The sequence below is a fragment of the Erithacus rubecula genome (genome assembly GCF_903797595.1).
Source record: "Erithacus rubecula genome assembly, chromosome: 17".
NCBI classification, from domain to species: domain Eukaryota; kingdom Metazoa; phylum Chordata; class Aves; order Passeriformes; family Muscicapidae; genus Erithacus; species Erithacus rubecula.
This window is the reverse complement of record NC_136669.1, coordinates 13,009,506-13,022,310: the sequence shown is the minus strand read 5'-3', so window position 1 is coordinate 13,022,310 and position 12,805 is coordinate 13,009,506. Positions and strand designations below refer to the sequence as shown.

At 54.1% G+C, this 12,805-nt stretch overlaps 3 protein-coding genes across 10 annotated transcripts in view; 1 reads left to right on the top strand and 2 right to left on the bottom strand.

Moving 5' to 3' along the window:
• Positions 1 to 5,466, bottom strand: part of INTS15 (integrator complex subunit 15) — a 52,306-nt gene extending 46,840 nt beyond the window's left edge. Inside the window, exon 1 of the mRNA XM_079320830.1 lies at positions 5,458 to 5,466. The gene's annotated coding sequence lies outside the window, so the exon portion shown is untranslated. The remainder of the gene's footprint in view (positions 1 to 5,457) is intronic.
• LUC7L (LUC7 like) overlaps positions 1 to 12,805 on the top strand; it is a 78,976-nt gene that overhangs the window by 33,832 nt on the left and 32,339 nt on the right. For 3 of the 8 annotated variants that reach the window (XM_079320825.1, XM_079320824.1, XM_079320823.1), the window contains exons 1-3: positions 5,200 to 5,391; positions 7,175 to 7,269; positions 12,016 to 12,114. In XM_079320825.1, the coding sequence (XP_079176951.1) occupies positions 5,331 to 5,391; positions 7,175 to 7,269; positions 12,016 to 12,114 (255 nt within the window). In that variant the 5' untranslated portion in view covers positions 5,200 to 5,330. The other 5 variants (XM_079320816.1, XM_079320817.1, XM_079320815.1 and 2 more) reach the window with 5 other exon arrangements.
• On the bottom strand, positions 268 to 2,288 carry PERCC1 (proline and glutamate rich with coiled coil 1). Its single transcript, XM_079320907.1, is given in 3 exon segments — positions 268 to 1,134; positions 1,136 to 1,144; positions 2,248 to 2,288. Coding segments are annotated over 3 exon segments (753 nt in total). The 5' UTR covers positions 2,274 to 2,288; the 3' UTR covers positions 268 to 416.

Here is a 12,805-nt window from a genome sequence, read left to right as displayed (position 1 = left end):
CCCAGGGCAGCGCTGGTCCCTGTGCGTGCTGACAGCCGGGTGCTTTATGAGGCCCCGCGCCGCCCTTTGCCCTGGCGCGGCCGAGATAAGGGGATGGGATGCACCGCCTTGGGCCGCAGGGTAAACACGGGCTGCTGCCTCCCGCCGGCTCCTGCCGCGCTCCCCTGCTCTTCCAGCAGCCCCCGAGGGGCAGGCCAAGCCCTGGCCCTTTGTCCCTGGCAGCAGGGACACCGCAGTGGCGGCTGGCAAAGGACACGGCACACGCTGGTGCCTGGCAGGAGTCATTTATTCACTCGTCCCATCACCAGTTTGGACCCGGCTGCTCCGAGTGCCCCGGTGCTGGCACTGGGGCCACCAGGTTTATCATTAACTGGGTGGCACGTGGCGGGACCGGGGCCCCCGGGGCCACGGTGGGGTCACAGCCCAGCGAAGGGCTCTGCCTCCAGCCCCGGGCGGCCCAGCAGCTCCCGCCCGGTGCCCGGCAGCTCCGGCCCTGGCTCCACTGTCCAGGTGGCCAGGAGGTCGCTAAAGTCAGGGGTGCCGGTGTGCAGGAGGCTGGCGGGGCCGGGGCCTGGCTCTTTCCAGAAGGAGGGCGGCAGCTTGCGGCGGTGCATGGGGGTGATGTGGCCGTACTTCCTCTCCAGCCGCTGCGTCCTGCCGCCGGCCGCCCGCGCGGGCAGGCACCGGTGCACGCCGTACTCGAACAGCTCCGCCAGCGGCCCCAGCCTGTGCGTGGCCCCCGGGCTGTCCCGGGGCGCCACGGCCTCGGGCACAGCCTCGGCACTCCGGGGTGAGCCGCAGTCCTCGGGCACGGGGCGGCTGCTGGCAGCCTCCTCCCGGCCCCGCCGCCCGAAGTAGCGCTGGATGTCGCAGCTGATGAGCTCCGAAAACTTGAGGAGACGCAGGGTGGTCTCGGCAGTGCTGGCCAGCTCTGGCCTCACGCTCTCCTCCACTGCTTCCACGTCCTCCTCCTCTTCCTCCTCTTCTTCTTCCTCCTCTTCCTCGGAGAGGTCGGGGAAGTCTGGCTCAGGGTGCGTGGGCAGCAGGAGGCCGTGCGGGAAGGGCGAGGGCAGCCGCAGCTCGGCCAGGGGCTGGATGACACCCGCGGCCATGTCAGCGCTCAGAGGCACCCCCGGGACTCACCCTGCGGGCAGGGACAGCGGGGTCAGGGTGACACACCCTGGTGCCGACCCTGACACACTGCCCAGCACCCTGAGAGGGCAGGGGACCGTGTTGTGCCACACCATGGCCAAGGTGGGGCCACAGAGCAGCAGGGATGTCCCCCACAAGTAATGGGGTGTGGGATGTGGGGCATTGGGGATGTTCATACCAAGCTATGGGAAAGAGGGCAGATCTTCCCCTGGGACAGCAGGCAGCAGGGGTGTCCCCACCAAAACATGGGACATGGGGCAGTGGGAGCATAACCCTGAGTTGTGGGTCATGGAGCAGCAGAGATGCCACTCCCCTGCATGCAACAGGACGTGGGACAGTGGGGATATTCTAACTGAACCCTGGGACATCAAGCAAGAGGGATGTCCCCATCATGCCATGGGGTGTGGGACAATGGGAATGTCCCTAAGTCATGGGATGTGGGGCAGCAGGGATGTTTGCACTGATCCCGCTGGTGGGACATGGATGTCCACACAAAGTCGTGGGATGCAGGGCAGTGGGCATGTGTTCCAGAGCTGTGGGGCAGAGGGATGTTCCACTTCACCCGGGGCTGTGCATGGAGGTGAATGGAGCTCAGCACCCATCGTGCCACTCTGGGCTCAGTGCCACGGATCCTCATGCCCTGCCCACACAATAGCCCCTTCCCAGAGTGAACTGTGCCTCCCTGCCCTGCCCCGCCCCGGGGGGCTCTGGCCACATCTGGGTTTTGCTGAGCTGGATGTGGCCCCTTTGTAGCTCGTGCTATCTCTACTGAAGGATCCCCAGCCCTGCTCTCTGCAGGACACCCTGGCCGTGCTGAGAGAGTCTCAGGGCAGGAACAAATCCTGGGGAACCAGACCCGCTCCTGCCACACCAAGAATGGTGCCGGCACCTGCACCCAGCCTAAAATTGTCCTTGCCATCTCTGCGTGTCCCTCCTTGTGCCGTCCCCACCGCGGTGCCCCCGGCGCTGCCCCGGGGTGGGATGTGGGGGGCTCAGCCTCAGGGGCTGCGGGGAGAGGGTAGCGGGGCCAGCACAGCCCGTCCTGAGAAAGCCCCGGGGCAGGAGGGCATCGCCCGCCCGCGGATCCGCACTCACCTTGGCGCTGCCGCCCGGCCATGCATAGGCTCCCGCGCCGCTCCCCCTGCCCGTCCCTCCACCTGGGCCTGAAGTATTTATAGCGGAGCAGCGAGCTGACGGCTGGCAAATATTTGGTAGCCGTATTGTAATAGTAGACTCGGTAAACAGAGCTGGGGTTTGCTTTAGCACCCAGCAACGGGAGAGCGGCGCGGGGAGGGACGCGGGGACGGAAGGCAGGGCTCACCTTAATGGTTCACTAGCCAGGGGATTTTCAAGTGTTGTCCCTGTAAATTCACCTATTAAATCGGCAGCCCCAGCTGCCAAACTGCCCGCACACTTGTGCCGAGGGCTCTTATCTTCCTGCTGATTGGAGGCGAAATCAAGCTTTGTCAAATAGGCGTAAAATTAAATTTCATGCTATTTTGACTCCTGGAGTAGGGATCTTCTGAAGAACATACTGCATATCGAGCGATGCCTCTGCAAACAGGGGCTGCCGCTGCAGTGGGCAAAACCTTTCTGTGGGGTACCCCCAGCTGCTGCACCACCCTCGTGCAGGTTCAGACCACTCATCTCCAGCCTTGTGCCCCTTTGAGATGGATGTTGGGCTCCCCAACCAGCCCTGGGAGCAGGTTTGGAACCTGTGGATGCAAAGGTGGACATGCCATGTGGTGAGCGTCTGGGCCAGCCCCATGGCAGGGACAAAGGCAATCAGCTCAGAGAGGCTGTGCCAGAGGTGCCATTTCTGGGACAGCACAGAGCAGGGCCAGGGGACACAGGATGGCTGGGGATGCAGGGTGGCCAGGGACACAGGATGACCAGGGGACACAGGATGGCTGGGGATGCAAAGTGACCAGGGACACGGGATACCAGGGGCCATAGAATAGCCTGTCCTTGACAGGTGAAGGGATTGCAGGGGCCTGACACAGCACCCAGACCCTGTCACTGGTGTTGGGGACACTCAGGGAGTGGGACACCAGCCACTGGGCTTGGGGACAGCCACAGCTCTGCTCCAGAGCTGCCCTGCTCTCCAGTTTTTGGGGTGACCACAGCTCCTGGTCTCTAGCTCAGAGCTCTCTCTGCCCCCTGCCCTAAGCACCATGTTGTGAGATGTCTGCAGTGCTGAGATGGGGTCCCCAGCTCCTGGCAAGGTGCAGCACTGGCCAGGAGAGTGTCCCAGCCTCTAGCACTGGCTAGGAGAGTGTCACCCACCCTTTCCCTGGGCCGGCAGCCCTGGGACTCCCGGTAGGATCAGGGCTGGGCACTGGCAGCGGCTCCGCAGAGCTCCCTCTGCTCTCTCCAAACACTCACAGCGGCAACGCCGGGCGGGAGCAGCACCCCCGGGCACTGCTGGGCAAACACGGCGGGTGGGAGCTGATTAGCCACGGGCACCTTTTGGTCTGCTCCCTGCTGTCACCCATTGTCACCCCCCCGCCCGGCACGGCTCGGCATTGGCACAGCTCGGCACTGCTAGCGGCTCCAATCTGGAGAACCAGCCCTGGGAGTCGGTCAGCCACCCTGATCCACCCCTGCCAGCATCCCCAGGGAAAGGCGGCTCCCTCTGGGCTCCCCAGCCGCCGATGCCCCAGGCCCTCCTGCTGCAGTGCAGGAGATGGGGAGAGCTCCACAGCCTCCGGGGGCTGCGCTGGCCCTTTGCCCGGGAGGGAAGGGTCCGGGCATGCTGGAGAGGAGGTCCGAGTGTGAGGAGCACATGGCTGCTGGCTCACGGAGTTGGGAGTGATGAGGTGTCCGTCCTCTGTGGGAAGGAATAAAGCACTTAAGGAACACTAAGGGCTCAGCAGGGCCGTTCCAAGGGCGAGCAGCAGGGAGAGGCAACGCCACTGCTCCTGCAGCAGGCTTGGGCTTGTGGCTTTGCAAACATTCGAGTGCCCAGGGTGGCCATACCTGCTCCAAACTTTGCCAGGGTCGGGCATGAGGAGCTCCTGTCCCACAGGAAAGGAGTCTCCTGTCTGCAGAGACCCCCGCAGACAAGCAGGGGGGTCGCAGACCCCACTCTGAGATTCACCGGAGCGGGACAGCGGCACAGCCCTGCCCGGGGCTGGCTCACGCCGCCTTTCCCTTAAAGCCAATGGAGCAGTAAATCTGGGGGAAAACCAGGCACAGCTCTGCCAAACAGAGCATCCTGCACTAGGGCTCTGGCTCCAACCCTCGCTGCCTTTGTAGTCCTGCGGCAGTAAAAATAGCGGGGGGGGGCGGGATTTCTCCACTGATCAGCCGGGCCGGGAGACCAAGGTGAAGAGACAAGAGGTAAAACTCATGGCAGTGGTGCGAGCTGGAGCTGGAGCTCAGAAAGCCAGACAGGGAACACAACACACGGCAAAGTTCCGCAACAGCCCAAGCTCCCTGTAAAAGCACAGCCTCATCCTCCCGCAGAAGCGGGGAGAGCAGCCACGGACCGTGCAGCGCTGTCAGCCCTGCCCTCGGTCCTCTCCCGGCCGTACCCGTGTGCGAGGGGCTGCGTCCCCTCCTCCATGCACCCACCTTGCCTCCATCCATGTGTCCTACCACCCCCCACCCCGGGCAGGGGCTTTCCTTGCCCCACATTCTCCCTCCCCACATTCCCCACGGTGGCTCCGAGCTGCCCGGGCACCAGCCTGCCCCGAGGGGCCGCTGCGACCGGGCTGCTGTGGCCACGCCACGGGGCAGCTGCTACGGCCACATGACCAGCGTCGGGCCGGGGGCGGGGCCGTGCGGAGGCTCCCCCTCCGTCCCCCGCCCCTTCGGCCTGACCGCGCCCCTCTGACAGGCCACGCCCCCTTACGTCACAGCCACACCGGCCTGACCCCGCCCCCTGCCCACCCACCCACTCCCCTCTGACGTCACAGACTCGTCACTCCGAGCACGCCCCTTGGCGTCACTGGGACGGCGCCCAGACCACACCCACCAATCTACAGCCCCCCTCAGGCCCCGCCCCCTGGTGGACTACCCTTCCCGTCATACAGCGCGGCGCAGGGCGGGGCCGCTTCCGCTCAGCGCTGGCCGCGCGTCGCCGCTGCTGAGGCCGCTGAGCCGCCGCCGCCGCCCCAGGCCCCTGTCCCGGTCCCGGTCTCGGTCGGAGCCGCCGCCTCCGGACCGGCCCCACCATGTCGGCCCAGGCGCAGATGCGGGCCCTGCTGGACCAGCTCATGGGCACGGCCCGGGACGGTGAGTAGGGGCGGGCGGGGCCTGCAGGAAACGCCGCGGCCTGGCGGCCGCCTCACCGCGCGGGGCCCGGCCCGGCCCGGCTGCTGCCGCCGCTCCGGACCTGCGGCGCGATCCGCCCCCGCCCGCCCGGCTCCGGCCTCGGGGCGCGGAGCCGGGGCTGTGCTTGGCGGCGCTCGGGGCGGAGGGAGCCCGGCAGGGCCCGCGCCCGGCCGGCGGTGATCGCCGCGCCCCCGGCCCCAGAGAGCGCCCGGCGCCGCCGCTCCGGGCCCGGCTGCGGGACAGCCTTAGGGCCGCTCCGGGGCCGCACGTCCGGAGGCGCGTAGGTAGGTGTGCCTGCAGCGCCGGCCGCGCCGGGCGCTGTCCGAGACCAGAAATGTGACAGCCCGTGCAAAATACGGTCCCGCTGCGGTTTGTGTCTCCCTTCTGCGACTCTGGGTCCTTAAATTCCCTTTGGCACGTTAACAGGGCTGTCCAGGCACTTTGCACTTTGTTTCGTAAGTGAATAAGTGCTTTTCTTTCTCTGTGTATTGAGTTGCTATTGAATTGCTTCCCATATTTTTATTTCATACAAACTGAACAATTGTGGCCCCTCTATTTTATTTATAAAGGTTCAGTGTATCTTTGCCTGCCTACATCAATCTGCAAGGGAGTTGCAGAAAAGCCTCATGTTCATCGAGCCGTGAGTCACAACCAATTTTTAAAGCTGTTATAACAAAAAAAAAAAGTGTTTGCTTTTTTTCACAAGTAACTATAAAAGTGTAGCTTAGAAAGAAAAAAAAAATTAAAAAATTTCAGTAGACACAACATTATACCTGGATGCTTGTGAATCCTAAACTATATTCATACTTTAGTATTACACATACCTGTGTCATATGCACAGATGAGCTTTAAAATTGTCACATACCATTACCACTTTGCCTTTACTTTTATGTATCATTCCCCTGACTTCCTTACTGCAGGTGTGGGCAAGAAAGCTTTTCCTTTAAAACTTTTCAACAATGGGCATAAAATTCTGCAGCTGAGGTCTTGAAGAATGCAGATGGGTATAGTATGTGTTGGAGCTCGCAGTGTGTATTGACTAACTTTGTTTCTTTTTTTATTATTTATTTTTTTGCTTTTCTGATATTGTCTCGTTAAGTGGCTCCTGAGTGTAAAATGTCCTCTGAGGGTGGGCTGTGGGTGGGAAGCACATGGTGTGTTCCAGACCAGGACCTGCCAGCTCCTTCCTTGCAGGGCCTGGGACAGCACACCCTGTATAGTTGGGTTCCAAACCAAATGGACTGATGGCTCAATTATCACCTGAGCAAAGAGCAGCTGCCTATAAGTTTTGCCCAGCACAGCTCTGTTTTGTGATCTCATAGTGTGGGGCTTGGTATCTCCTGCCCCTTCTTCATAGAAAAAAAAAAAAAAAAAACAAACCAAAGGGTGGAAAAAATAGCAGGTTTTGGCTGGGAGCCAGCCTGTCTGTCTCCTTTTCTCTTCTGGCTGTGCTGCTTCTTTACATGGATGACAGACCTTGGACATTGCTTGGCTCGCCAGCACCGTGTTTAACATGGTGTTCTGGATGAATAAATGCTAAAATAATGTTGGTTGCCAATTATCAGTGTTCCAGAATATCCTGTTACCCTCTAAGGTTTTATTTTGGTTTTTTTTTTTTTGAGTAATTTTGGGGAGCAGGAGCACCAAGTATTTTAATCTGCATATTGAGGTGAAATGTTCATGCTGATGCCTGTGTTCTCTTGGTGTTCTAATGTCTCTTATTTAAACCACACATGAATTTCAGGAGATGAAACCAGACAAAGGGTGAAGTTTACAGACGATCGTGTGTGCAAGAGCCACCTTCTGGATTGCTGTCCCCATGATATCCTGGCTGGAACAGTAAGTATGTCCTCTGGAATAAAGGATTCTGGTGAGGGGGATGTTGGTACAATTCTTATCTGTGCAGGGTGGGTGACTTCTAGGAGAGATCAGGCTTTCTGTGCTTAGGGAGCAGTCACAATTCTAATTCCACTTCCTGTGACTTGTGTATGGAGCTGCTCTCACTTCTCAAAAAAAACCAAACCAGGAGATCTCAGAATTCACCAGAAATGCATTTTCTTTCTCAATCCTGTGGGATGTTGCAAAATTATTTCTGTTTTAGCAGTTCGAGGTGGTCATTCACTGCTGCATCTTCAGGTTAAAAAGTGTTTCCTTAGCAGCTGCACTAATCCTTGGAGATTTTCAGTCTCCTCTCCCCAGCCCTGATGGAAGAGCAGCTTTTCCATTGTTGTTGGGGTGATGATGGCAGGTCACATCTCTGAGTGTTGGTTGTTTGTGTCACTCTGCCCGGCTGGTTTCACACAGTTGTCTCAGCTCTTTTGCTGCTCCCTGTGAGACCAGAGCTGGCCAGCGTTCAAAGGTTTGCCTCACGTGCTACCTCTGAGAGCAGAAGGTGATGTGGGCTTTTAACAGGGAGCTGTTGTGAGCTAAGTGTTCATTTGGGCTCCCAGATGAAAGCTGCAGCCTGACTTTGGAAGGAAAAGTGTGTCTTTTGTCACCATTGCTGTGCAGCAGTCACAGGATGGAGATGAATATGGACGTTTGAAATCATCTTTGCCCTCACTGTTTGCATGAAATGCTGTGGCAATTCACAGTGTCTGTCCATGTAACCAGATTGTTGAAAGATGCTGTGGTTATTTATAGCCCTTGCTGCTGCTCATTAGGGAGCTGGCTGGACACAGTGGGTCTCCAGCAAAGGGAGGGCTGGTGCTGCTGTCCCTGCTTGTGTCACTGCCATAGCAGGAGTGTGGAAGCACTGGTAAGAAGAAGCTGCCTCTGTTCTGAGCACTCAGACTTTAGCTTCTCAGTGCCTGCCTTTGCAGAAGAAGATTGGAAAAGCTGAATATCAATCTCTGTAACTCTGGTTTTTTTAATTCATTTGAAGCTCAGATGTGTTTTTCAGTGGTTGCTCTGTCAGTCTCCATATGACTTCACCTCTATTTCAGAATTTTCAAATTCCATTGTTTGTGTAAGTAACTGTGGTCAGGGTATGTTTTTTTCACATGAGACTCTACAGCAATTTTTTGGGGCCCAAAGGGTGTTTTGAAGATGAAGGCTGCCTTCTGCCTCTTCTGGCAGTTTTTCAGAAAGAGGGTAAATGGTGAGTTGAAAGGGTAGTTCAGCACAAGTGCTGTGTGTGAGCTGGTGTCAAAGCATGGAGGAAGTCTGAAGTGTTTCAGGTGGGTTGTGAGTCTCCTGGGGCAGAGAAGAACCCTGAGGAATTTGTTTCTTCTGCTTCTGTTGTTTGAGGTGTCCTGTCCCTCTCACTGTGGAGTTTGTGCAGGAGCAGGAAGAAAGACTGCACCTGCACAAGTGATCTTGTGGCTCACTCACATGATTGTGTGGTGGCCTTGAAGGGGGTGTGGAGCTCTACACCTCTGCCAGCAGGTTCCTGGGGGGCAGAGCAAGTATTGGTGCTGCAGATCTGTGTTGAAAGAACATGTGATGTCCAGAACAGGAAGAGCATTTCAGCTGTCACTGCTGCCAGTACAGAATGAAACTCAGCTGGAATGTGCAGTCCTTCCTCGTGATCTCAGGCAGTTTCACTGGCACTTTACAGTGCTCTGCTAAGAAAAAGTTGTATGGGTGAATGTGTTTCAACTGGGTGGGGTATAATTCATCTCTGGGTGTATTACTGCAGAAAGCAGGACCTTGGACTTCTTGGAAACTTCCAACAGATGCTCCAAGCCTTCTGGTGCTTGCTGTGTCGTGTCCTCCCCTAAGGCATTCTTACCACTGCATCCTTCATGTGTGCAGATATTCCTTAGGGGGAAGCTGATCCCTTGGGGAGATGTGCTCAGTGAAATATGATGGAGTCCCACTCACTGACCTTCAGGTGCAGAGTAAGAAAAGGAATCCAGACTGGAAGCAAAGTTCTGGAATATTCCTGAGAGCTGCAGGAGGCCTGTTGATGTTTGCTTTGTTTAGGTGCACCAGTGTTCCTGATTGTAAGAGCTGTCATTTTAAGTTGGTTTGTTCCTGTGATTATTCTCTTTTTGGCCCCAGAAAGTTGTCTAAACTTGCCACTAAATAACCTGTAGTGGTTCTCTTTTGTCTGTTGGTAAGGAGGAACATTCTGGGAGAACAGGAGCTGATTTAGTGAGCCCATGAGCTATTACAGGGACCTTGCCATCCACATAATTTGTGGTGGGTGCTGAGTTCTCTCTGCAGCTCGTGGTAAGCATATTTCTGTCAGTGAAAGTATTGTAGCACATTTAGAGATGCCATCAGCTGGCAATTGTCCTGAATTTCAGCTTCACTAAGAGGTGGGCAGATGAGCCTCAAAGCTGCCCAGATTCAACATACCTTGAAATTACATCCAGGGAATTAACTGTATCCCCTACTGGAAAATGAGTTGAAATCTCTAGGTTCTAGAATTGCTTTGTGTGAGTTGAGAGGAGGTCTGTGATTTCCTTTTTCATTTGGATGAAACTCTGCCTCTGTGATCACTGTTTAAACATCTTTGTGGAAATTTCATTTTGTGGTGAGTTGCCAGTTAAGTGGAGATCATAAGAGATACCTCAGAATGTGGATTTCTCAGCAAATGTGAACAGGACTAATTATCAGTGACATCTAAATGTCGTCAGTCTTTGTTTGTGTGTCGAGTTAAATCTTTGCTCAGGCTCTGCTGGTTACCTGTGTTATAAACCAGCCAGTGTTGACTGGAGCAAGTCATGATCCCTGTGGAAAGGGTGAGTGTTCAATGACAGCCATCCTTGGGATGAGGGGAGGCTTTGAGGCAGAAAGGTTGGTGGTCTTACCCTGAATGAGCAGTACCTGTGGGAGGCTCCTTGCACTAAAACATCTCAAAGGACATGGAGGAAGATTTCAGGTTTATAAGCCAGTGAGAACTGAATGTTCTTCCATGAGGAAGATGTTGAGGGATTCATTATGTGTTAACAAGCAGGGAGAGGAATATGGAGCTTCAGAACAAGCATTGTTGGCTGTTCTAAAGTGGTCAGAGCCCCTTCTCTGAAGTGGGGTTACTGGCTCAGCTTGCAGGAAGAGCTCAGATAAGAATATTTATAATGTGAGACAGTCACATCCAATACCATTATTTTCTGCCTATCTTGGAAAGTGATCTCAGTAGAATGACCAGAAGAATTAAAGATGTGTCACATGATAGAAAGTTATTTTTGTGGTAAAATAACAATAACTTCCTAGCATTCTTTGATGTGGCTTGCTTGAAGTTGAACATGATCAAGCTCTAAAAAGCTCTAAAGATCAAGCTCTACCAACATGCTTTTTTTGTAGGCATTAAATTTCTATCATTAGAGAGCTCAGCAGGAGTATTCTGGATGCAGTGTCTGTTTCTGTAGCCTGCTGCCTGTGGCCTCCTGTTTCTGGTAAATCTGAGCAAAATGAAGAAGGCTAGATAGTGACAAGTCATCTGGAATTTTTTTCTTTTTCCAGAAGAGAAAATCCAGTAATAAGCACCTGGTGAAAACCTGAGCATAAACTGGTAGAGTTTGCTTTAGTTGTTTTGCTTCATTCTAAACACCATCTGAGTGGATTGTTTCATGTAAGCATCCCCAGATTTAGTCTGTGATAATGCACAGGGATTCAGTGTTGCCCCAGTTCAGCTTTCTCAGCAGTTCACTGGGTTGACACCTGTTCTGCATGTTGAGATTTGGGTTCCTGGGGACTGGTGTGACAGAGAAGAAGAGGGTGGTGGGTTGGGGTGTTCCTTCATGCAGTGACATGTACTCTGCCATTCCTGCAGTGGCTCACAATTAGGGCTTTTATTATTTTGGCTGTCAAAATGTCATTTTCTTTTTCTGCTCTAAGGGTAAGAGAAAGGTTCTTTGTTACAAATTGATAATGTTGAAATGCAGCTTCCATGTTTTGAGAGCATAATCAACTTGGATTCATGTGGCTGCTAACTACTAGGTGGGATCAAAAATAAATTCAAATGGCATGGAGTGCAGTGAGAGGGAAGGGCAGCTTTCTGGGAAGGGAGATGCTCTTAAGTCTCTCATTAAATGGGCTTATGTGTAGGACTTAGCTTTATTGGGCAGGTTTTCAAATTCCAGGCTGCAGCTGGATGTGGGAAGGGTCTGACTGTGGAATTAATAGTCTGTTGTTGCTGAGTGTGGGGTTGTGCATTTCTACTGGCTGTAGCCCTTAATCCTTTTAAGTCCTTTTGTTGTTGATAGGGGGCATTCTCTGTGTGTGTCCTGCAGTTTGGTATGTCATATGTTACTTGGGCTCACCCTGACACAAATGTGCATTTTCAGAGGAGCTTTAAACAGGGTGCAGGTATGTTTTGCTGGGCTGTGGCTCCAAGATAGTTGGTGCCTGTTGAAGGGGACCCACCTCCTTCACAGCCATTTCTGAGGCTGTCCTGGGACTTAGAGCAGGAGTAGGACTGGACTTGAAGCATTTGGGCTGTTTTAATGTTCCCAGAACACCTAGAAAAGGAGTTCTGGCAAGCATGTGGTTCTTCTGTCTGGTTCTGGTACTGAGAGGTTAAGATGAAGCTGCTTTTCATGAAAATACTTTGATAGGATGCAGTTGGCAGAGACCTCTGCTGCTTGTTGCTGTAATGGAGGGTTCTTACATGGGTTCTCCTTTTTCTTTTAACAGCGGATGGACCTGGGAGAATGTACAAAGATCCATGACTTGGCTCTGCGAGCAGATTATGAGATTGCAAGTAAAGAGAGAGACCTGTTTTTTGAGCTGGATGTAAGTGTGGGGAAATTCTTGTTACTTTGGGGGAAACTGCTTCTTGAAGTTACTGGGCTGAACAGTAGAACTCAGTGGCCATTTCAGCTCATCAGGTTACTTAATGGGTTATTTGTCCAGAATGTGCAGCTTCTTCCTGAATGTCAGCCTGACTGCTTGCCTAGAGAATGTAGAAGTAATTATGGCCTTTGCCATCCCATTAGCCCAGTTCCTTGGGAGGCTTCCTGGCATTCCTTGGATCCCACACCTGCTGCTCTCTACCAGGTTCTTGTAACCTGATGCCCTGTCCCAGAAAGAGATTTAACATTAAAAGCCTTCTGTTCAGTAGTTTAACTTCAGTCAGATTTAGCTTTCATTTTACCTTTCTGTGATGGAACAGATCAAGGGAAAGCACAATTCTGTCTTTCCTTTTCATGTTATTCCACTGCTTTTGTCTTTGTGGCTGTTGCTCCAGCATAGGAAGGAAGTTCCAGTGCAAAGCCGTGTTGATGTGAGCATCCTGTGATGTGTCAGAGTAAAGGAACTGGGTCAGGTTTACAGGGCAGGAGTCAAATGTAACTTGTTCTGCAAAGTGTCATTTGTTTTTTTTTGGTTTTTTTTTTCCTCAAAGCATCTGTTCTTGAGGTTGTTTGTGCATTATACAGGATTGCAGCTGTTGGCTGTCAAAGCTACATCTGGCACAGAGAACACC